The following is a 23,527-nucleotide window of genomic DNA, read 5'->3' as shown; positions in this document are numbered from 1 at the left end:
ATAAATAAATAATATATATATATATCAGTTAATAGTGGAGTTTGATGGAATAAAAACTGAGGAGTTTTACTCATAGTAAGTGTTGATTAGGACATTCACGTTATAGAAGTCTCTAGTAATATCCCCCAAGGACTGTGTCTTATTTAAAACAAAACAAAGCAAACCAAAAAAAAAAAAAAAAAAAAAACTTGGCTAAACATGTAAAGAGCCTGTTTATCAACAGTCACACAAGGAAATAGTAATATTCAAAGTGACTGTCAGTAGAGTTAATGAAAACTCTGGGCCCTTCCCTGCCTAAAAAGTTTGCCCTTAATTAATAAATATTGAGAACCTGCTATGTTCTAGGTACCCTTCTAAGAACTCCATAAGGGTAGTAGAGCTATTGCTATGGCTTGTAAATACAGCATTTTCCCACCATGTTCCGCATTAAGTGGAACCACTTAAGTATTGTGTTCACTTGTGAATGTAATGTTTTAAGAGGATATTGACAAGCCAATGGAGTAGCTAAAAATTTACCAGAGAAGACTGAAGGGAGACCCAATATTGTCTTCAAATATTTGAAAGGCTACCCTATGGAGAAAAGGACCAAAAGGTCCTATGTTGCTGCACCGGAAATAGACAAGGAGCTCTAGAAAAATAGCTAACATTTATTGGGTGGTTAATAGAATTCAAGGCAGTGTGCTAGACAATTTCTGTGCAATATCTCATTGACACAACGGGTACTATTATCATACCCATTATGCAGATGAGAAAGCAGGCTTAGGTATAGTAATCTTCCCAGGGTTCCACAGCTAGTAAGGGATGGAGCCAGGATTCTATTCAGGCAATCTGATCCCAGACTTGGCATAAGAAAGTTCTAATAATAGAGCCATCCAGTAGTGGGACTGCCAATTTGCATTAATTTGCAAGGAATAATACAGAAAAAAGAATTCTTCAAATCCCTTTGCCGCTTCCATTCTGGTGAGTGGGCTGGGACCAGAGTACCACATCTGATCTTTCTCCCCCAGGAGTATATAAATGCAGATTACAAATCCAGGAAGTCTCTGTATTCTTGCTCCTCAGGCCCTACCCTTTAAGACGCTTCCTCTAACAAAAGGCCATCCCTTCCTGTTGCCCACTTACTGCCTATCACCACCAGGTGGCACCTGGGCAGCAGGATTGTCAAAGGCCTGGGCCCCACCCAGTTTTACTTGTTCAGGTTCCTGCATTGCAGCTGCTGATTCTGTAGCTCCTGGGCCCAAAGCGGGACTAGGACTTCCTGGAGGTGAGTATTCGCCCCGCTTCTATAGGAAGGTTTAGACCTAATGATATGGACGGGCTGAGGAAGGAGAGAGGTTTAGAAAGGAATCCCTGTAGACCCCCTTCTCTGTCTGCTGTAGTGCTTCACAAATTTCGATTTATAATTTCCCTCTAAGGAGGCTCACCCGTTTTCCTGCTACAATTTTGTTTCATCAGTAGGTGAGCAGATCACATACATCCTCCAAACTCCCTGGGCCCCTTTTCTACCCACTCCCTCATCTCTGGAGATATGGAGGATGTGGGAGGCAGATAGAAATTTGTTTCTTACACAGTTCTGCAAACTGAATCAAGCAGTCTAGATATTGCCAGCACCAGGAGGAGGAAAAAGGGAAGTGAGAATACTAAGATTAAGGGAGGGTGCTGTGCAGGGCCAGGTTTTCTAAGCAGCTTTGATGAAACAGCCTGATGAAACCTGTGCCCTGCAGATTTAGATAAAATGTATCTGCAGCAGATCTAATCTCTCCCCGACAAACTCTAGTTCCCCTTCTGCTTCAGACAGTAAAACAATAAGCCCCACATGTACCATGTTAAAAGGTCATCTCTATGCCCAACCCTCCCCTCCCTTGCTTCCAATTAGTCTGGTTTCTAGGTTCCTGGACAACACCCTGTCTCCAAGGCCAGCTAACTAGCAACAACAGTCATCAATGTATTCTATACTTTTCCTTTCCGGAACCTGCACGGTACAATTAGTTCTACACCTGACTATATTCCAAACCTTCGTTCCAGCTCAGGCAAATGAGAAACTGAATCATCTCAGTACTCTTAATTTCTCATTTTAGTGTCCTAGCAGCTCTCAGGACCAGGAAATTCTCGGAAAACTATTTCTGCCGAAGTTGAGCCCCCTACCCCCCACCCCTTTTTTTTCCTGTAGCCCGTTTAGTTTTAATCTGATCTCAGTAAAGATAGAGATGGCTGACTAACTCTTGCAGATAGAATGGCTAACTCTTGGAAATTTCCAAAAAGAAAGAAAGTCTCCCTCTCTATTCACCCCTCTGCTTTTTTCCCTCTCAAGGGTGGACTGGATCATCTAAATTCTCTAATCCTCTGATTCTCCAGTTTTCTCTAATGTCTGTCATATTTCACAGACAAGGTAGGGGACAGGATAGAGAGAGGGTCGGTCATCGAACGCTTTCATTCCAAATAGGGTAATTTCCTTTTCTTTTGTAAGGACGGCCAGAAAGAAAATGAAGGATAAGGAATGTGCTTTCAGTTTGAAAGCTAGGGAAAGCTCACAAACACACATATTTGAATCCCAACATCTAATCATCCCAAACCGTCCGCATGGGGTGGAAGGAAATCCTGGCCCTTCCCAACCCCCCCAATTTCGCGACTCCAGCTCCCTAAACGAGGTAATTGGCGCGGTGCAGCTCTGCCTGACGTCATGTCACAGGCACTCCAATCCCACGTGGGAGTAGCTCGTGGTCCCGCCTCTCCTCTTTAAATGGTATGCCACGCCTCTCCTGTTTCTGGCCAATCGAATGCTGTTCTTTAGGTCCTTTCCGCCTTTTCCCGCCATCCCGGACCTCCCATCTTGGAACCCTAGTCCAATCAGGAAGGGCCTTGTGCCTCCGAAGCCCTGTCCCTTCCTCGCGCAAGAGGGGCGGAGTTCCGATCTTTTGACTCCTCCTCGGTCTATGGGGCGCGGACCAACCCGAACCGCCAGAGAAGAGGGGCGTGGCGTGAGGTCCCCTCCCCCATGCTGGGGCTTACGGTTTTCAGGGGGGAGCTGGTCGCAGGACAAAGCAACCTCCAGCCGGTCTCTGGCTCGGGCGGGTCCTCGCTGAGGTGGCATCATGGAGCGCTCTACTGAAGAGGGCTCCAGCCCCGGCCCGGTGGAGCAGCCCTCTCCTCCTTCCGACCCCCCTGACCGGCCCCCCACTGCTTACAAAAAGCCGGACCCGGGTTCTGGGGGCCAACCTGTCGGCCCCGGGGCAGCGGGTGAGGCCCTGGAGGTGCTGACTTCGTTCGGGCGGCGGTTGCTGGTGCTGGTGCCGGTCTACCTGGCCGGGGCAATGGGACTCAGCATAGGTTTCGTGGTCTTCGGTCTCGCGCTCTACTTGGGCTGGCGTCGGGTCCGCGACGAAAAAGAACGGAGACTTCAGGCAGCGCGGCAGCTGCTGGACGATGAGGAGCAGCTCACGGCGAAAACACTCTATATGAGCCATCGAGAGCTACCTGCCTGGGTGAGCGGCCACCCTTAGCCTTCAGTGCAGCATAGCTCCCTTCCAGCCCCTCAGTTCTGCGGCTCTTCCTTCCTGTCCCCAAAGGCAGCCCCCACCAAGGGACAGTAAGCCCCAGACCTTCCCTCTGGCCGCACCTGCCGTCTGCCTGCAAGGACGCGCCACTCTTGGGACTGACTGCCCACCCCACCACCACCCCCTTCTCTGCCTTTCGGCACGCCCAGATCCGAATCCTTCCACAGAATCAGGATTCTTTCTCCACTCTTGGGCAAGAGCAGTAATAACAGCTGGGGACCCCATCTCATCTTGGCTAGGTTCCCCTCCTAACCAAGCGGTCCTGAACGGGGCTCCCCTTCTCTCTTCTGATGCTACTCGCGCCGTTGCAGCTCCTGGGCATCCCGGTACCCGTTGCTGCTCCGAGGGTTCCCTCGCCTTTCCTTTCCTCCTCAAGACTTTTTACCTACTTAAGACCATTAGGTTCTTCTCCCTTTTGCCTCTCTTATCTCCCCCGGTACCCGCTGGGAGCCAGCCCCGGGAGCCCTGCCCCTCCGAGCCCCCGCATCTGGACGACCCTCTGGCCCTCTCCTTCCAGCCCCAGCTTGGCAGCGGGGCTGCAGCGCAGTGGAGGCGACTGCTGGACGGAGGGCGGGGGTGCTGGGAGGAGGATAGTGCGGCTGCTGCAGTGCCCGCTGCCCACACTCCGCCCCCGCCCTGCCCCACCCTTTCCCTACTGTGAGCTGCGCTCCTTTGGGGCAGGGACCCTTATTTCTGCACCCCACTTCCTGCGTCGAGGGGACCGGATGTCTCCTCTCTTGCCTGGCGGAGGCAGAGCCCGTTACTGGCCCCTCCCTGCTCCTCCCTTCTTGCCCCTTCCAGCTGAAGTGCCAGTCTAGGGGGAGAACGACAGAAGAGAGCAATCGAAGTTGGCACCAGGCAGGCACGGCGATACCTCCTGAGTCCTGGGCCGGGGAAGGCGGGTGGGGTGAGGGGAGAAATGATGCAGGGGGACTTGGAGCCCAGGCAGCAACGCTCTCTGTTCCTCCTACTCCTCATCATGGAACTACTCTTCCTCCCACCCCCCACCTTCTACGCCCCGCACCCCACAAAGCACAGGTGTCCTTTTTTCAAGTAAAATGTATCACTGATAAAAAGAAAGAAGGGAAACAAACACCCACTCCCATGCCTAAATAGTTCTGGTCCCTTAAGGAGCTGCTCCCCTCTTCACCTTTTTGATACAGAAACCTCAGTCCCGGGGGGAGGGAAGACTGCAAAAAGGAAGCAGGACTTCTCCAGTCCCAGGATTCCCTCCTCAAACTCTTATTCACCCACCTCCCCTCCAGAAAGAATGTGCCCTTCTCCTCCTCTCGCCTCTGCCCCAGCGGCTGTCATTTCACATCCCTGAGCTACCGACAAAGCAACTTTGTATATTGTACCCTGCCAGCTCTCCTTATTAACGTGGCCTTAGTGCCCCCAGACCTCTGGAGGAATGAAACTGGGGACCTCCCAGCCCCCTAGCCCCACCCCTGGGTGTGAGGAGGCCCTGCCACACTTCCGTGTTTCCTCTCTCCTGGGGGCGTACCACCTCGCCTCTTGGTGGGAAACCACAGGCCGAAGTGCACTCATCGCGGTCTCTGCCTTCCCCACCAGGTCAGCTTCCCAGACGTGGAAAAGGCTGAGTGGCTAAACAAGGTGAGGGCTGATTGTCCTGAGTTTTATTTTTCATGAGGGGGAATGGGGATTGGTTCCTCCTGCCAGAATTGGCCACACCCCAATTCTAGCCCTGCCTAGTCCCTGATGCTCTCCTTGGGGAAGATTCTGAAGACACTCGCCTTTAGAGGGAAGCTTGGGCTTTCCTCTGACCATCTGCCTTTCCTCCTAGATTGTGGCCCAGGTCTGGCCCTTTCTGGGCCAGTATATGGAGAAGCTTCTGGCTGAAACTGTGGCCCCAGCTGTTCGGGGATCTAACCCCCATCTGCAAACATTTGCATTTACACGAGTGGAACTGGGTGAAAAGGTGTGTGGGGGGGAGAAGGGAAAGTAATGAGAGGGAGGACATGGAACTGGGAAGGTGGGTGGCCCAGAGTGGGCTGAGGTATTCCTCCCTTTTGTTGCCCTCTCTCTTAAGACTTCCGTCTCTCTTCAGCCACTGCGTGTCCTGGGAGTCAATGTTCACCCTGGTCAGAGCAAAGAGCAGATCCTGCTGGACTTGAACATCAGGTAATGCCACTCCCCACTCTTCCTGCTGCTTCTTAAATGGAGTGCTGGTCATTTCCGGCTCCTTCATCCCCCCAGCCTCCACTTGAGCTTAGTACTAACCCTCCTCTACTCTTCCTTAACAACCCCAGCTATGTAGGTGATGTGCAGATTGATGTGGAAGTAAAGAAATATTTCTGCAAAGCAGGAGTCAAGGGCATGCAGGTGGGGCATATGTCATGGGCCCCTACAATAGGGAGACTTTCCCCTAACTTTCATGGGATATGGGAAGCTGGAGGTTGGAAAAACGAGACTGGGGAAGTCTGGGAGGGGTGGAGAGCCTTTTCTGGGAAAAGGCTTTCATCTTCTCTTCTTGCCCCAGCTGCATGGAGTCTTACGGGTGATTCTTGAGCCACTCATTGGGGACCTTCCTATCGTGGGGGCTGTGTCGATGTTCTTTATCCGACGCCCGGTAAGGAAAGAAATTGAGGGGGGTGAGAAGGCAGGGGAAGCAGAGAGGATTGGGAGGGTGAGGATAGTAAGCTATGGGGAGTGGGGAAAGGAACTGACAAGAAGCCCGAGGGGTCTGGCAACTGTTGAGTGGGTGAGTGGGTGTGACTGTGCCACCACATGATCTGTCCTTACCCCCCTCCTCTTTTCTTGTAGACCCTAGACATCAACTGGACAGGCATGACCAACCTACTGGATATCCCAGGACTCAGGTATCAAGCACTGACTGAGTATCTGCTAAGTGTTCCAGCCCTGAGTTGGGGGTTCAGGGGATACAAAGGAGTAAAGACAGTAGTCTGTCCCCTCTAGGAGTTTGCAGTCTAGTTGGAGAGATAAGACAAATACCCCTCTAAAGTTCCATACTGTGATTTTTCTTCTGGGGTGGGCATGGGTGGCATGAATTTTGGTAGAGAATGAAGAAGACTGAGGACCACGACAGGGGCAAAAAAGAGGAAGAGCAGGAGATGGTAATAATGAAGGGACAGAGCCGTTGGTGGGGAATTAGGGTAGAAGAGCAGCCAAAAGGCAGCTTCAAGATGGGATGTCCCCCCAGCATTTGGCCCCCACTGGCTCCAGGATACGGAGATGGGAATGGAGGGAGGTTGGAAGTTGGGGCCATCCCCACCTCCTTTTCTACTCCCCCACTCAGCTCACTCTCTGACACCATGATCATGGACTCCATCGCTGCCTTTCTTGTGTTGCCGAACCGATTGTTGGTGCCCCTGGTGCCTGACCTCCACGATGTTGCTCAGTTGCGTTCCCCTCTGCCCAGGGTAGGCGCTCTCCCCCATTCGATAGATCCCTCTCTAGGGAACCCTGTGCTGGCTCCTTAGTTTCTCAGCATCTGATTCCTACCCCCAGGGCATTGTTCGGATTCACCTGCTGGCTGCCCGAGGGCTGAGCTCCAAGGACAAATATGTGAAGGGCCTGATTGAGGGCAAGTCAGATCCCTATGCACTTGTGCGTGTGGGCACCCAGACATTCTGCAGCCATGTCATCGATGAGGAACTCAACCCCCAGTGGAGAGAGACTTATGAGGTGGGAGAGCTGAGGAGGGGGCGCTGTGTGAAATGAGGAGGCCTGAGAGGTTGTGAGAAGATACTGAGATTAGATGCTCCTCATAACTGCAGCCCGTGAGCCCCTTATCCCTCTGTGTTCTCCAGGTCATGGTACATGAGGTCCCAGGACAGGAGATAGAGGTGGAGATATTTGACAAAGATCCAGACAAAGATGACTTTCTGGGCAGGTGAGAGTCTGCCTGTGTTAGGATTCTAAAGCCCGAATGCTAGCAAGGTCTGGGAGGTAATTACAGTCCTTTTCTGGAATCATGTATCATTTTCCTTCCCAAGACTCCTCACCCCTACCACACATACTTACATGCACACATGCATGTGTACACGCACATGCACAAATGTCCCCTGAGTGTAAGGAGAAGGGAGTCTGGGATCTGCTGGTTATTTCTGGGTGGGTGAGTGGAAGGCCAGTGGTGTGCTACTAATATATAGCACTCCTCCGTTCTCCCTCTGGTTACCTGCACCCCATCAGAATGAAGCTGGATGTAGGGAAGGTATTACAGGCTGGAGTACTGGATGAGGTAAGAGGGGAAAAGAGGAAGGTGGGGGGTGGTCTCACCCACTAGGCAGACAACGACTGCTACTTTGGTGGGCAGGTGGTTGGGTGGGTTCCTGATCTATGGTACCTCACTTTCTGCTACCTCTCCCTCTAGTGGTTCCCTTTGCAAGGAGGGCAAGGCCAAGTTCACTTGAGGCTAGAATGGCTGTCACTTCTACCAGATTCAGAAAAACTGGAACAGGTAACCAACATGAGAAACTGGAGTTCTCCGGGGGAGAAATTGGTAGCTAGATGCATAGGGGCTGGGGAGGCTCAAGGTCTGACTGCCACCACCACTCCTCCAGGTTCTACAGTGGAATCGAGGCGTCTCCTCTCGGCCAGAGCCCCCATCAGCTGCCATCTTAGTGGTCTATCTGGATCGGGCCCAGGATCTGCCTGTGAGTTTGGGTTCTGAGGGTGGGTGAGCAGGGAGCCCTGTTCCCACAACCTCTCTTGCTGAGGATACAAATGCCCCCATATGCTTAGCTCCAGAAGCAGCAACTTGTAACACAAGGGTCCCAAGGAGGGGAGCAGAGCCACTGCAGGGAAAACATTCTGATGAGACACTACCTCCCTTCATTGAAACAAACACAGAAACACCCAAGATAGTGACCTCTGAATTCTGTACTCTACAGCTGAAGAAGGGGAACAAGGAACCCAACCCTATGGTGCAGCTGTCAATTCAGGACGTGACCCAGGAGAGCAAGGTGGGGGCCAGGACCTCTCAGTGGGAGGTGTTATGTCGGGGAAGTGGGAAGGACTGTTCTTGGATTAAGTCTCCCTTAGAGTGCCTGTAAGTTCAGTATTTCCTGGAGAAACGAGAATGGAACTGTGGTGTGTGCCCTTAGTCCCATCCTCTGACACCTCCAGGCTGTCTATAGCACCAACTGCCCAGTGTGGGAAGAGGCTTTCCGGTTCTTCCTGCAAGACCCTCGAAGCCAGGAGCTTGATGTGCAGGTGAGATGAGCACCCGTCCAGCTCTCTCTGAATCCCCTTTCCATCTTCCCCAAAATTGCATAATTTCTTCTGTCTGTCTTCTCCCTTGATCCCTATTTTCAGTCCTCTACCAAGATTACCCACCTACCCCCAATATCTCTACACTGTTTCCCACCTATCTAAGAATCATTTTTTTTTAATAATTGAGAATTGTATACTTAAAATGAGTGTATTTTATGGCATATAAATTATGCCTCAAAAATGTTAAAAAATAAAAATAATGTTTAAAAAATTTAAAAAAAGAAAAGAACATATTGAGTACCTATTACACACACTGCATTTTAAAGGTCATAGAAAAAGCATGAATCGCAATATCTGCCTTCAGGGAGCTTACCAACCAGTTTCCCAGACAAGACATGTATATATAATCATCCAAGAACAATTACATATTAGCTAGTGGGATTAAAATACCTGTAGTATAGTACTAAGGATGGTTAGAGAGAGGTGTGGAGGCTAGGATAACTGGAGAGATTCTGTGAAGGAGATTGGATTTTAATTGAGCCTTGAAGGATAAATAGGCTGAGAAGAGAATAAAGACTTTCCAGGTAGTGGAAACAGAATGAGCAAAGGTGAAAGGGAACAAGGAGTAGACAGAGGCCTGGGAAAAGATAGACCCGAGGGGAGTGAAAGGTTTGTGGTCGGCACAGAGAGGAATAAAGCTAGAGCGGTGCTATAATTTCCTCATTGTGCCTCCCTTTTCCCCGATCACTTCCTGTATCCCTTCCTTCTGTGCTTATAGGTGAAAGATGATTCCAGGGCCCTGACTTTAGGGGCCTTGACCCTGCCTCTGCCGCGCCTGCTGACTGCCCCTGACCTCACTCTGGACCAGTGGTTCCAGCTCAGCAGCTCTGGCCCAAACTCCAGGCTCTACATGAAACTGGTTATGAGGGTATGGAGCGAGTACTGAGAGTGTGGAGAGGGCCTCTGGATTCCTTGGTTTTAGGAGTAAAGAAGGGGAATCTTCTAAGATTAAATGAGCTAGTCTATGCGGAAGCATCTAGCAGGCACACGGAAATTGTTTGCTGATCTGACTGGGGGAAGGAGTGGCGTGGGAGTAGGGGGCCGTATGAAGGGACCTCTCAAGATTTGAGCTCTGGTTTCCCTGTCAGAGGCTAGGCCCTGCCCTCTGGCCCCCACACACCTGGGCTGCTGGTGGTCATCTTTGGTTCAGCAGTCACACTGCCCTTCTCAGATCCTGTACCTCGATTCATCAAAAGTGTGCTTCTCCACTGGGCCTGGTGCCCCTGGCACTTGGGACCTGGACAACGAGAGCCCCCAGACAGGCAGCAGTGTGGACGTCCCTCCCCGACCCTGCCACGCTACTCCTGACAGTCACTTTGGGACTGAGGTGAGTGCATATCTGGAAAGGACTCTGGTGTTTGCCCACCCTTAAGAGAGCAAAGCCTGTTCCAGAGCTGGCTCTGACAGGCTCTCTCCCTTTGACTGCCATGTGGTGCCCTCATCTGTCCCTTTTGCAGAATGTGCTTCGGATCCATGTATTAGAGGCCCAGGACCTGATTGCCAAAGACCGTTTCTTGGGGGGATTGGTAAAGGGCAAGTCAGACCCCTATGTCAAACTCAAAGTGGCAGGACGAACCTTCCGGAGCCGTGTTGTTCGGGAAGATCTCAATCCCCGCTGGAATGAGGTTTTCGAGGTCAGAATTGAAGGTCTGGAACCCCTCCCAATCCTGCCCCATTCTTCCCTATTAGCTCCAAGAATGGTCCAAAAACCCTGTGGGGTTCAGTCAGTTGGGGGGGGGGGGTCCAGTTATTTGGGGAGGAAAGACAGGGAATCCCCATTTGTCTGCCCCATTTTCTCTCGGTAGGTAATCATCACATCAATTCCAGGCCAAGAGCTAGAGGTTGAGGTCTTTGACAAGGACCTGGACAAGGATGACTTTCTGGGCAGGTGAGAGGGTGGGAGTCCAGGGGGCAGGCAGGCTGGGCCTCTGTAGGCTGTGAAGTCCAGCCTCAGGGAGGAAGAGTCTTGGCTCTGACCGTCTGCCTGTTGGCTGAATCCTTCTCATCTACAGGTGTAAAGTGAGTCTTACCGCCGTCCTAAACAGTGGCTTCCTTGATGAGGTGAATCTGTGATTAGAATCAACACTCCCTTCTGATTTTGTCCCAGATCTTTCTCATAGTCTCTCTGTCCCCACAACCCACAAGTCTCAACCCTGCTCACTTCCACAGTGGCTGACCCTGGAAGATGTGCCATCTGGCCTCCTGCACTTGCGCCTGGAACGTCTGACCCCCCGCCCCTCTGCTTCTGAGTTGGAGGAGGTAAGGAAGGAGGCTGGAGGAAGGAGGGGACCCAAGATGTGTCAGGGTGAGCTTGTCTATCAGCTTTCAAGGCAGATGCCTGGTTCCAGGTCCCAGGATCTCAGTTACCACTCCCCAGTCCCTTGTGTGCCCTCCCCCAGGTGCTGCAGGTGAACAGTTTGATCCAGACGCAGAAGAGTGCAGAACTGGCAGCAGCCCTGCTTTCGGTCTATTTGGAGCGGGCTGAGGACCTGCCGGTGAGATCTCCTACCTGTGCCCTATGACTCTGTGGCTCTTCTTCCACCTCCCTTAAATTTGGATGCTTCTGATGTATTTGCAATAGTAAATGACCCCGCTTCTTTCCCAGGGTGGTGCTGGGGTGGGAAAAATTGTCTGTCAAAGGCCTTGAGGGTAGTGGTTGTCAAATGATAATGGGGACATGGCCATTGGTTGTAGATGTAATTTGTGAGGTGGGGTGGATCTGCCTATCTAGCTCCAAATTTAAGACTAACACGATATTTTCTTCCCAGCTCCGAAAAGGTACCAAACCTCCTAGCCCTTATGCTACTCTCACTGTGGGAGACACTTCTCATAAAACCAAGGTACTAGGAAATGCTGCAGGGCTAAGAACGGGAGGGATGAGAGGAGGAGAGTATCAACCACTGACCATAGCCCTTCATCTCCATCAGACCGTTTCCCAAACTTCAGCCCCCGTCTGGGATGAGAGTGCCTCCTTTCTCGTCAGGAAACCAAATACTGAGAGCCTGGAGTTGCAGGTACTATAAATTCATTCTGTAAACATTTAGCAGATTTTTGCCATGGGCCTGGCACTCAATTGAGCACAGGACATTCAGAGATAGAAGATCTAGTTCTTATCTTTATGGACCTCTTTCTCTTTAAAAATTTTAATTGTAGTAACATATAGGTAACATAAAATTTCTCATTTTAACCACATGTATCTGTTAAATTCAGTGATATCAATTACATTCACAATATTGTGCCACCATCACCACCATCCATTGTCAAAAAGTTTTCATCACCCCAGACACTCTGTGCCATTAAGCAGTGACTCCCCGTTCTCCCCATCTCCCTTGCTATTAGCCTGTAATCTAATTTCTATCTCTAGAAATTGCATATTCTATTTATTTCATATAAGTGAAATCAAACAATATTTGTCCTTTTGTGTCTGGCTTATTTTACTCAACACGAGGTCTTTAGGGTTCATCCATGTTGAGCATGCATCAGAACTTCATTCCTTTCTAAGGAGGAATAATATTCCATTGTATGTGTATACCACATTTTGTTTATCTGTTCATCTGGTGATGGACACTTGGGTTACTTCCACCTTTTGTTATTGTACAATGCTGCTATGAACATTAGTGTATGTATATCTGTTTGAGTCCCTGTTTTCGATTTTTGGGTTATATACCTAGAAGTGGAATTGTCGGGTCATATCGTAATTCTGTTTATCCCCACCACCACCACCCATTTTTTAATTGGAGAAGTTGTGGGTTTATAGGACAATCATGCATGAAATACAGGATTCCCATATGCCACGCTATTATTAACACTTGCATTGGTGTGGTACACTTGTTGCAAATGATGAAAGCACATTTTCAAAATTGTACTAGTAACTATAAACTGTCACTATTTAAATTTGTGAGGAACTGCCAAACTGTTTTCTAGAGCAGCTGCATCATTTTACATTCTTACCAACAATGTATGAGTGTTTCCATTACTTTGCAGCTTCACCAACACTTGTCATTTATTTTTTAATAATAGCCATCCTACTGTGAATGAAGTGGTATCTCTTTGTGGTTTTGTCACACTGTCTTTAGGGAGAAAAAAAAAAAAACAACCAGAGAATACTTCTGGGCTGATAATGTTGAAGTAAATGCAATGGAGAAAAAAGGAGTTCTAACTCAGACTAGGGGAAAAGGTGGAGGAGTTAGAAAGCCATCCTTAGATGATCCCTGAATTTAAAGGTAACTAGGCTCTGCCCAAGAAGAGAAAGGCAGGAAAACTCTTTGGGCTGAGAAAAGAATGGAGGAGAAAGAAGACAAGTTTATTATAGTTTATAAGGGTAGGCAGGAATGAGATTATGGAGGATCTTGAATATTATGCTAAGAATTTGGGATTTTATCCTAAAGGTATAGGGAAACATTTAAAGAATGAGGGGTGATACATCCAGATTTGCATTTTAGGAAGATCATGCTGAAAGCAGGGTGAAAACTGGATTAGAGCTATGCCAAATCTCAGCATTCTTGGCAACCAGACTGTTGACATTCCAGAAAAAGCTGACATCATGCTGAAGGGACACACAGTTACTGTGAAGGGCCCCAGAGGAACCCTGTGGAGAGACTTCAATGACATCAATGTAGAACTCTGTTTCCTTGAAAAGAAAAAGAGGCTTTGGGTTGACAAATTGTCAAGTCATAGAAAGGAACTGGCTGTCGATCACACTGTCTGTAGTCACATACAGAATGTGGTCAGGGGTGTTACTCTGGGCTTCCATTACAAGATGAGATCTGTGTGTGCTCAAGTCCCATCGGTGTCAATATTCAGAAGAGTGATCTCTTGTTGAAATCCAAAATTTCTTGGGTGAAAAATATAGCTAAAGGGTTTGGATGACGCCAAACATTTCTTTCTGGGTATATCAAGCCCAGTAAGATAAGTTAATTATTGAAGGAAATGAGATTGAACTTGTATCAAATTCAGCTTCTTTGATTCAGCAAGCAAGAACAGTTAAAAACAAGGATATTAGGGAGAAGAAGACTGTTGGAAGATGGCAGAGTAGGAAGCTCCAGGAATCAGTCCCTCCACCAAACACTTATTGAACTGGCAGGAACTGTGTGAACTATTTTGAAACTCTTGAGTCTAGTGAAATACTGTGTAGCATCCAGGGAAGAGCTGGGAGAAGAAGATGGTAAATTGTTGTAAATATCAGTGAATTTCACCTTCCATTCAGCAGCTACCATTCTTCATCCTCCAACTGCATGGCAGACTGTAGTCTGGGCTCCTGGTGCAGCTTACTGGTGCCAGGGTGGGCTGGAAGGACTTAGTCCTTCAAAGTCTGTGTGTATGTGTGGGTGGGTGTGTCAAGTCTGATCATGATACTTTTGATAAGCTACTTCAGATCACTGGGGGGTCAGCTCTGAGTATAGCCATTGTTAACCCTCTCCTGCAAAAGCAGTGGAGGAGTCTTAAAGAGGCAGTACCTATTTTATTTTCTTTTTCGATTCCCCGTATGGGAGCAAAACAGTTCAGAAAAGTCACAATGGGTGGCTCCAGCCCTCAACAACAATAACAAACAAACAAAAAACTAGCAGTACCAGAGGAGTGGGAGAACTAGCATTCCAGTTATAACAACGCAGTACTCAGGAAGTCCAGCTCTCAACAAAAAATTACAACACACACAACAGGAAAGTATGGCACGTCACACGAAAAAAAAGAATTTGCCAGAAACCATCCCTGAGGAATTTCATACATTCGAACTATTAGTCAAACACTTTCAATCAACTGTCTAAAATATATTTGATGAGAGAAAGGGATCAATTTACAAAGAAATGGAGGAAATTAGGAACACTTGTCCAAGTAAAATAAAGAGATAGAAATTGAAGAAATAATGGCTGAAAACTTCCCAAATCTGATGAAAGACATGAATATACACCTCCAGAAAGCTCGCTCAACAGACTCCAAGGATAGACTCTCAGAGAGCTACACCAAGACACATTATAGTGAAATCGTCAAAAGTCAAAGATAAAGAGAGGATTTTGAAAGCAATAAGAGAGAAGCAACTGGTCGTATATAAAGGATCCCTTTTTAACAGGGGATTTCTCATCAGAAACCACAGAGGCCAGAAGACAATGGGATGGCATATTTTAAGTCCTTAAAGAAAAACAAAAAACAAAACAAAACAAAAAAACTGACACCAAGAATTCTATAACAAGAAGAGCAAATTAAACACAATAGGAGGAAAGAAATAATAAAGATTAGAGCAAAGATAAATGACATAGAGAATAGAAAAACAATAGAGTTTTTTTTTGAAAGTTGGTGTTTTGAAAAGATTAATAAAACTTGACTAACCTTTAACCAGATTGACAAAGAAAAAGAAGAGAGAAGATACAAATAACTAAACTCAGGAATGACAATGCGGACGTTACTGCCAACCTTGCAGAAATTAAAAGGATTATAAGAGGGTACTATGAACAATTATATGCCAACAAATTAGAAAACCTGGATGAAATAGAACCATTCCTTTAAACATACAAATTACCTAATTTGACACAAGAAGAAACAGAAAATCTCAACAGACCTGTAACAAGTAAAGAGATTGAATCAGTAATTAAAAGCCTCCCAGCAAAGGAAATTCCAGGACTGATTGTTTCACTGCTGAATTCTACCAAACATTTAAAGAAGAGTTAACACCAATGCTTTTCAAATTCTTCCAGAAAATAGAAGAGGAGGGAGTACTTTCTAATCATTTTATGAAGCCAGCATCAGCCTGATACCAAAGTCAGATAAAGACAACACAAGAAAAGAAAATTACAGACCCATATCTCTTAAGAATATTGTTCTGGTTTGCTAATGCTGCCATTATGCAAAATACCAGAAATGGGTTGGTTTTTATAAAGGGGGTTTATTTGATTACAAAAGTACAGTCTGAAGGCCATGAAAATGTCCAAATGAAGGCATCAACACAAGTATACCTTCACCTAAGGAAGGCCAATGACATCCAGAAAACCTCTGTTAGCTGGGAAGGCATGTGGCTGGTGTCTGCTGATCCCAGGTTGTGTTCCAGCTCCACTCTCAGCTCCTGTGCATTATTCAAAGTCTCTTTCTTGGCTGCAGCACCTCCTTCTGTCTGTGAACACTTTTATAGGATTGACTCCAGTGATTCAATTAAGACCCACCCTGAATGGGTGAGGTAACACCTCCATGGAAATTATCCAATCAAAGTCTTGCCCCCAGTTGATGGAGTCACATCTCTGTGGAAACACTCAATCAAAGGACTCCAACCTAAATAACACTAATACCTCTGGCCTCACAAGATTGCATCAAAGAGCATGGCGTTTGGAAGGACATAATGTATCCAAACCGGCATAAATATATATGCAAAAATTCTCAAAAAAATACTAGCAAACTGAATCCAACAATGTATTAAAAGGATTATACACCATGAGCAAGGGATTTATTCCAGGAATGCAAGGATGGTTCAACATAAGAAAATCAATGTAATACACTACATTAATAGGATGAAGGATAAAAGCACACAATCATCTTAATTGTTGCAGAAAAGGCATTTGACAAAATCCAACATTCTTTCATGATAAAAACACTTAGAAAACTAGGGATAGAAGTGAACTTTCTCAACATGATAAAGGGCATTTATGAAAAACCCACAACAAATATACTCAATGGTAAAAGACCGAAAGCTTTCCCACTAACATTAGGAACTAGACAAGGATTGTTGTCTCCATTGTTACTGTTCCAGAAGTCCCAGCCAGAGCAAAAGAAACAGAAAGCTATATAAGGCACCCAAATTGGAAAGGAAGTAGTCAGTTATCCCTATTTGCAGATGACATGATCCTAGAGAAAATCCCAAAGAACTCACAAGAAAGCTACTAGAGCTAATAAAACAAATTTAGCAAAGTTGCAGAATACAAGATCAACCTGCAGAAGTTAGTTTAGTTGGGTTCCTATACACCAGTAATGAAAAATCTGAAAAGAAAATTAAAATTCATATTCAGTAGCATCAAAAACAATAAAATATCTAGGAATAAATTTAACCAAGGAGGTTAAAGACTTGTACACTTAAACTACAAAACACTACTAAAAGAAATTAAAGAAGACCTTAAAAAGGGGGAAGACATCTCATATTCATGGATTGGAAGGCTTAATATTGTTAAGATGTTGCCTAAAGCTATCTACAAATTCAATGCAACCCCTATCAAAATTCCAGCAGCCTTTTTTTTGCCTCCCAGAAATGGAAAAGCTGATCCTCAAATTCATATGGAATGGCAAGGGTTCCTTAAAAAGAACAAAGTTGGAGGACTCATACTTCCTGATTTAAAAACTTACTACAAAGCTACAGTAATTAAAACAGTGTGGTACTGGCATAAAGATAGACATATAGACCAATGGAATAGAATTGAGAATCCAGAGATAAATCCATACAGCTATGGCCAGTTGATTTTCAACAAGGGCACCAAGTCCATTCAATGAGGAAATAGTAGTCTCTTCAACAAATAGGGCTGGGACAACTGGAAATCCATATGCAAAAGAATGAATGTGTACTCCTACCTCTCACCATATACAGAAACTAATTCAAAATGTATCAATGACCTAAATATAAGAGCTAATACTATAAAAAACTCCTCTTACAAGAAAACATAGGGAAATATCTTGAGGACTTTGTAGTAGGCGATTAATTTTTAGATTTTACACTAAAAGCACAAGCAACAAAAGAAAAAAGAGTAGATAAAAAGGACTTTATCAAAATTAAAAACTTTGGTGCATTAAAGGACATTATCAAGAAAAGACAACCTACAGAATGGGAGAAAATGTTTGGAAACCATATATCTGATAAGGATTTAATATCCAGAATATATATATATACACACACATACTTTCCTACAATCAACAACAAAAAGACAAACAACCCAATTTAAAAATGGTCCAAGGATTCGAACAGACATTTCTCCAAAAAAGATATATAAATAGCCAATAAGTATATGAAAAGGTACTCATCATCATTAGCCATTAGAGAAATGCAAATTAAAACTACAATGAGGTATCTCTTCATACCCACTAGGATGGCTATTATTTAAAAAACTGAAAATAAGTGTTGGCAAGGATGTGAAGAAATAGGAAATCTCATACATTGTTGGTGGGATTGTAAAATGGTGCTACCACTGTGGGAAAATGTGTGGCATTTCCTCAGAAAGTTAAACATAAAATTACTATATGACCTGGGAATTCTATTCCTAGATATAGACTCAGAAGAATTGAAAGTAGGGACTTGGACATATATTTGCACACCAGTGTTCACTGCAGCACTGTAGCCAAAGGTGGAAGCAACCCAAGTTTTTATCAACAGATAAAGGGATAAGAAAAAAAAAGACAAAAAAAAAAAAAAACCCCACACCATACACTGGAATATTGCTTATCCGTAAAAAGAAGTAAAATGCTGGTATGTGACTCAACATGGATGGATATTGAAGATCTCACTTTGTGCAAAATAAGCCAGACACAAAAAGAGAAATGTATGATTTCTTTTATATGAAATACTTAGAATAAGCAAATTCATAGAGACAGAAAGCAGAATAGTGGTGGTGGGGGAGTGGGAATGGGAGTTATTGCTAAATGAGTCTGAGTTTTGGTTTGCAATGATGAAAATAGTCTAGAAATAGGTAGCAGTGAAAGTTGCACAGTATTGTCAATGTACTTAACGCCAAAGAACTGTCCACTTAAAATGGTTAAAATGATTTTTATGTTATGTGTATTTTACCACAATTAGAAATAAATAATTTAAAAACAAAAAACAAAGATACCAGAAAAATTTTGGACAGTATCTATGTCTCTGAAAAAGGAACAGTTCATTAGGCTGATGAGTAAGATCTAAGAGTTGTCCAGCTATATAGGGAAACAACAAGGTGCCAGATGATTCCTAAGACCTATTTGTGATATTTGAAAGATGCAATAAAATTCAAATGTTAAAAAAAAAAAAAAAACAGACTAGAGGAGGATGGCACTGGAGGCAGGCGGATCAGCTAAGGGATTACTGAAGTAATCCAAGCAAGAAATGACAAAGGCCTGATGGGATTTGGTGGTTGTTTTGATATGAGGGGAGAGGTGGAACAAGTAATAGCCTGGATGAGTCCTGGATTTTTGGCATGGGTTGGCTGGATGGATAAGGGTGTCATTGCCAACGTAGGGAATGCAAAAAGATAGAATGTTTGAATTTGAGATCTGTGAGATACGTCCAAGGGGAGACATTGATATTTTTGGCCCATTATGGTGTCCCCCCATCTCTTCTTGTTTGAGCATCATGAGCACAGAACAGGTAGCAATTATGGACATGGGTGTGATGAGATCTCTTAGGGAGTGTGTAGCGTGAAAAGAAGACAAGGGACAGACATGTGAGGCACCCCAACAATTAAAGGGCAGATGGAGGAAGAAGAGCCCTTCAAGGGGACCAAAGTGTAGCCCAAGTGGTGGGACACTCACCAGGAAAGAGTGGGTAACAGAAGCCAAAAGAAGAGTGTTTGGAAGGAGAGGAAATGGCCAAATGTTGCCAAGAAGTAAAATAAGATGCTTAGGGAAAGTGTTCATCAACTTGGGAAATTAGGAGGTTACTAATGATTGGAACAACTCAGTGGCATGAATGGATTAGAAACTAGATTTCAGTGGGTTGAAAGGTGAATGAAAGTGAAGAGGTATGAGAGGGAGAGGATAGGTGGAGGGTAATGTAGGGGTGCTGATTTCTTCTTATGGAGTGAGGAGTTCAGGAAATATGTTCTAAAGTTGGTAAGTAGAGAATCACATGAATTGCAATAGAAACCAAAAGAATTAAAAATAATGTAATCTTTCATAGCAGGGAATCAGAAGATACCACCTAAAGTTAGTAAACTATAAAATACAGATACAGGCATATTATTTAGCATTATACTATAATCGACAAAATAGAAGGGGTTTAAAGGTAATTACATTTGGAGTATGGAAATGAGGGAAACACATTTTTACTATTCTCCACTCTGTGCAAGCATTACTTGTATAATATGAGAAAGGTTAAGAAGTAAAGATGAGTACTGTCTAGTTAAGAAAGGAAAAATGAAAGAGAGACCAGAAACTGTTACCATGGCTTCCCTGCCCTTCACAAAGGGGAGTTTCCCACCCAAACCACCCAAGAGACCACAACACGATCACAGCCATGTTGCTTCACAGGTTCGGGGTGAGGGGACTGGCGCACTGGGCTCCTTATCCCTGCCCTTCTCGGAGCTCCTGGCGGCTGACCGGCTCTGCTTGGACCGCTGGTTTACGCTTAGCAACGGGCAGGGGCAGGTGCTCCTGAGAGCACAGCTAGGGGTGAGTGCCAGGAGATGGTGGGTGGGCAGGGAGGGAGGGAGGGCAGCCTTCCCAGCTGAAGGGCACACTCAGGAGTGTGGGAGCAGAAGGCCCAGCTCACAGCTCTCTTGCCCGCTAGATCCTGGTGTCCCAGCACTCGGGAGTGGAAGCTCATAGCCACAGCTATAGCCACAGCTCCTCTTCTCTCAGTGAAGAACCAGAACTCTGGGGGGGTCTCCCTCACGTCACCTCCTCAGCCCCAGAGCTCCGGCAGCGCCTGACACATGGTGACAGGTAAGAGACTGAGACAGAAAGGAGAGATGTTGTCAGGAATACAGAGTATGAGTTACAGGTTCCCTGAGCTCTGCCTTTTTCCAGACCTATCTCCATCTTTCCACAGTCCCCTTGAGGCCCCAGCTGGGCCTCTGGGCCAGGTGAAACTGACTGTGTGGTACTACAGTGAAGAACGAAAGCTGGTCAGCATTGTTCACAGTTGCCGGTGAGCCCCCTACCCTATCGTCCAGGTTCCCTCTGTCCCCTCCCTGGGATTGCCCTGTTGCCTTCATCTTCCTGTTGCAGGGCCCTTCGACAGAATGGGCGGGATTCCCCTGACCCCTATGTGTCACTGTTGCTACTGCCAGACAAGAACCGAGGCACCAAGAGGAAGACGTCACAGAAGAAGAAGACCCTAAATCCTGAATTCAATGAACGGTCAGTGGAGACTGAGGTAGAGAGATGGCAGGCTTGGGAGGGACCCCTGGCTCCTAACATTTGGCACCTCCCCCAGGTTTGAGTGGGAACTGCCCCTGGATGAGGCCCTCAGGCGAAAGCTGGATGTCTCTGTGAAGTCTAATTCCTCCTTCATGTCAAGAGAGCGTGAGCTGCTGGGGAAGGTAAGAGGGCTGGGCTGGGCAGGGCAGAGGTGTTAGCAGCTGTCAGTGCCAAGGCTGTAGTCCCCGTTAGGGAGAAAGTGCCCCCGGTGATACTTTAGAGAGGTGACCTTGTCACCTGTACACTGATTTGGGAATGGCCTTTGGAGATAACAAAATAACATCTAGTCCCTGACTATCCTCCAACACAGGTGCAGTTGGACCTAGCTGAGATAGACCTTTCCCAGGGAGCAGCCCAGTGGTGAGTGTCTGAATGGGCTGGGAGTGGGTCTGAAAATTTAGGTGAAAGAAATCCCAATCACAGAAAGAGGAAAAAAGGATGCAGTCGGAGGTGAGAACCATTGGTTCTTGGAAGTATAGGAGCCCTTGGATTGTGACTCATTTATAAGAAGACACGAGAGTCGTATTTTTACCTGAGCCATGTCTCCTTGTTTCCGCAGGTATGACCTCATGGATGACAAGGACAAGGGCAGCTCCTAGGAACCAGGGATTACCTGCCTGACTCTGCGCTGCCTCCTTGCCTTGCCTCTCGCTGCATCACCACCTCAGTGTGATGAGCTTAAAGCTAGGACCTGAGGGCAGAGCCTGTGCCCCTCAGGCCTCTCACGTCCCAGGCCCAAACTCGGGCCTTTGCCTGACCAAAGAGAAGGACCATATGTTACCCTTTACTGCACGGCCTTTATCTTCCTGGGCTCTTGGGGCAAGGGCCTGAGCTGGCTTCCTCTGCCTGCACATGGTTCTCCTTTCCTCCCAACTCCCCAGGGCCTTCAGTACTGTGCCTGGCCACTGGCAGCACTAGCAGTGGCATTAGCTTATGCCAAATACAGCTTTAGGAAAGATTTTTTTTTTTTTTAATTTAATTGGTTGGCCACCTTCTTCCCACCATGAGAAGTCAGGGAGTGCAAATCTGTGGGTGGGAAGGGGGACAGGCTCACCACTCAGCTGTGAGCCTCTTGGACTACAGGGTGTGGTGAATGTAGAGCAACCCAGGCCCCAGGTCCAGTTCTGTCCCCGCTTTCCTCAAGCCTGTTCTGAACATTACACCTGCCATGATGGCTGGGGCCGGGATTCTACCCAAGCCTCCAAGAAGCAAGATATCAGGCTATGAGCCTCTAGCTGGTGACGTGTAGAGAACCTTGGAGGAACTTGGGACAGCAGGGCCAATTTTTTTTGTCCAAGTGCCTAGGCTGTTCACTCACTGACTAGAACAGAATCTGGTACTCTTAGTTTTGCACCAGCTCTGCCAAGCCATTGTATCTTACATTAAACAATATACTCAAACCAGCTGTGGCTCTTTTCCTTAAGGACGGGGAATCCAAATTACTCATCAGGTGTTTATTCCAACTGTTGAAGGCCTTTATTCAACTCGTAGTGAATAGTGACTCTCATGTCAGATGAATTAGTGGTCAGAACCTACTGTGGTTGCAGCTACCGAGAATGTAGGCTCCACCGAGCGTAGTCAGGGGACCTGGATGAAGTAGCTGCTGTTACGTTTCAGGTAAGAACCATTCCCAGTCCCAGTGACGAAGTCCAGCCTATCCAACTTATCTGCTGACCATCATCGTCTCATGGATTTTCTAGGGGAAGGTAATCTGGTGAACCTGGAAAAGCCGTGGCACAGGCTCACAGAGTTCCTCTCACTGCTGTCAGAGCATCCATTCCAAATGGGCTTCAGGCTCACCCAAGGGGAAGCTAAATGACAAAATATTTTCTACCTGTCAGAGCTGCTCCTTTCAGGACCCTTCCTGGAATGTAAGCTAGAGAAACTGTGCTCCATCTCTTTTAACTACCCAGTGAGAGTCAGATGGAAGAAAAGTTACTGAAAACAGGGTCATTGGACTAGAGGGTCAGAGGTTTATTTCATAACTACCTCAGGGAGGGGAGGCTTTTTCATCTCTGTAAGAATATAAACCTTAGGATGCAGCCCACTGGGGGCAGAGGGAAGTCTTAGAGGAAAGGACTAAGCTCAGTTTTCAACAAGTTATCAAAATTCATTTTATTAGCAAAAATTGTATTTAAACCCCACACTGCCCAATAACTCAGCCCCTATTTTTTTCAGTGACTCCTTTGTACTTGTTACTGGTTCTGCTGTCTCCATTTCCTTCTCATCAACTTAAGAGGATCTCCAGCCATGAGCAAGAAGTTTCGGTTGTCCCCAGAAGCTTGGGTGGGGGGAGGAGGAATCCATAAACACAGGGCAGCTAACTTAAATTTCTAGTCTTTTGTTTGTTTATTTGAAACTAGCATGTGGCCCAAAGCCTGATATTCTAGTTGGCTTTAGATAACACAACCAGGGATCTTGCAATGTGTAATTTTAAGAAGCACTCTTGACTTAGTTCACCACTTCAGTTAATTACATTTCCAGAAAACTAGAGGACCTGGCACAAATTCTCCTATCCCAGAAGGGTTACTACTCTGTCCTAACCTCTTCAAGTTCAGGACACCTAAGGGAGGAGTATTGCTTGACATATTAAATACAAGATGAGACACAACTCAGTACACTTATTTACTCAAAGATGAAAC

The 23,527-nt window shown here is 46.3% G+C and overlaps 1 protein-coding gene across 2 annotated transcripts; it reads left to right on the top strand.

Annotated features, from left to right (window-relative positions):
* The first annotated feature begins 2,291 nt into the window (after positions 1-2,291).
* Positions 2,292-22,288, top strand: ESYT1 (extended synaptotagmin 1). 2 transcript variants are annotated; one of them, XM_037846173.1, is made up of 31 exons: positions 2,307-3,482; positions 5,127-5,168; positions 5,359-5,493; positions 5,623-5,696; positions 5,825-5,897; positions 6,055-6,144; positions 6,339-6,394; positions 6,832-6,955; positions 7,044-7,220; positions 7,346-7,428; positions 7,728-7,776; positions 7,909-7,995; positions 8,099-8,191; positions 8,429-8,500; positions 8,664-8,750; positions 9,529-9,678; positions 9,982-10,137; positions 10,268-10,444; positions 10,616-10,698; positions 10,823-10,871; positions 10,980-11,069; positions 11,210-11,305; positions 11,579-11,650; positions 11,738-11,824; positions 19,995-20,135; positions 20,254-20,408; positions 20,515-20,613; positions 20,694-20,825; positions 20,902-21,007; positions 21,196-21,245; positions 21,445-22,288. In XM_037846173.1, exons 1-31 carry the CDS (start codon positions 3,093-3,095, stop codon positions 21,482-21,484), a joined length of 3,315 nt encoding a protein of 1,104 aa, XP_037702101.1. In that variant the 5' UTR covers positions 2,307-3,092; the 3' UTR covers positions 21,485-22,288. The 2 variants fall into 2 exon arrangements, 1 of the variants encoding a protein (XP_037702101.1); XR_005218365.1 differs by lacking the exon at positions 21,445-22,288 and having other exon boundaries at positions 2,292-3,482; positions 20,756-20,825; positions 21,196-21,232.
* Positions 22,289-23,527: the final 1,239 nt, after the last annotated feature.

The sequence above is a fragment of the Choloepus didactylus genome, chromosome 8 (genome assembly GCF_015220235.1).
Source record: "Choloepus didactylus isolate mChoDid1 chromosome 8, mChoDid1.pri, whole genome shotgun sequence".
In the NCBI taxonomy this organism is placed as follows: Eukaryota; Metazoa; Chordata; class Mammalia; order Pilosa; family Megalonychidae; genus Choloepus; species Choloepus didactylus.
The sequence above is the reverse complement of the archived record's forward strand: the minus strand, read 5'-3'. Positions and strand labels throughout refer to the sequence as shown.

Coding starts and splice junctions, on each gene's coding strand:
- ESYT1 (XM_037846173.1), top strand. CDS start 3,093: ATGGAGCGCTCTACTGAAGAGGGCTCCAGCCCCGGCCCGGTGGAGCAG. Junction 5,494..5,622: donor GAGTGGAACTGGGTGAAAAG/GTGTGTGGGGGG, acceptor GTCTCTCTTCAG/CCACTGCGTGTCCTGGGAGT. Junction 11,651..11,737: donor ACACTTCTCATAAAACCAAG/GTACTAGGAAAT, acceptor CATCTCCATCAG/ACCGTTTCCCAAACTTCAGC.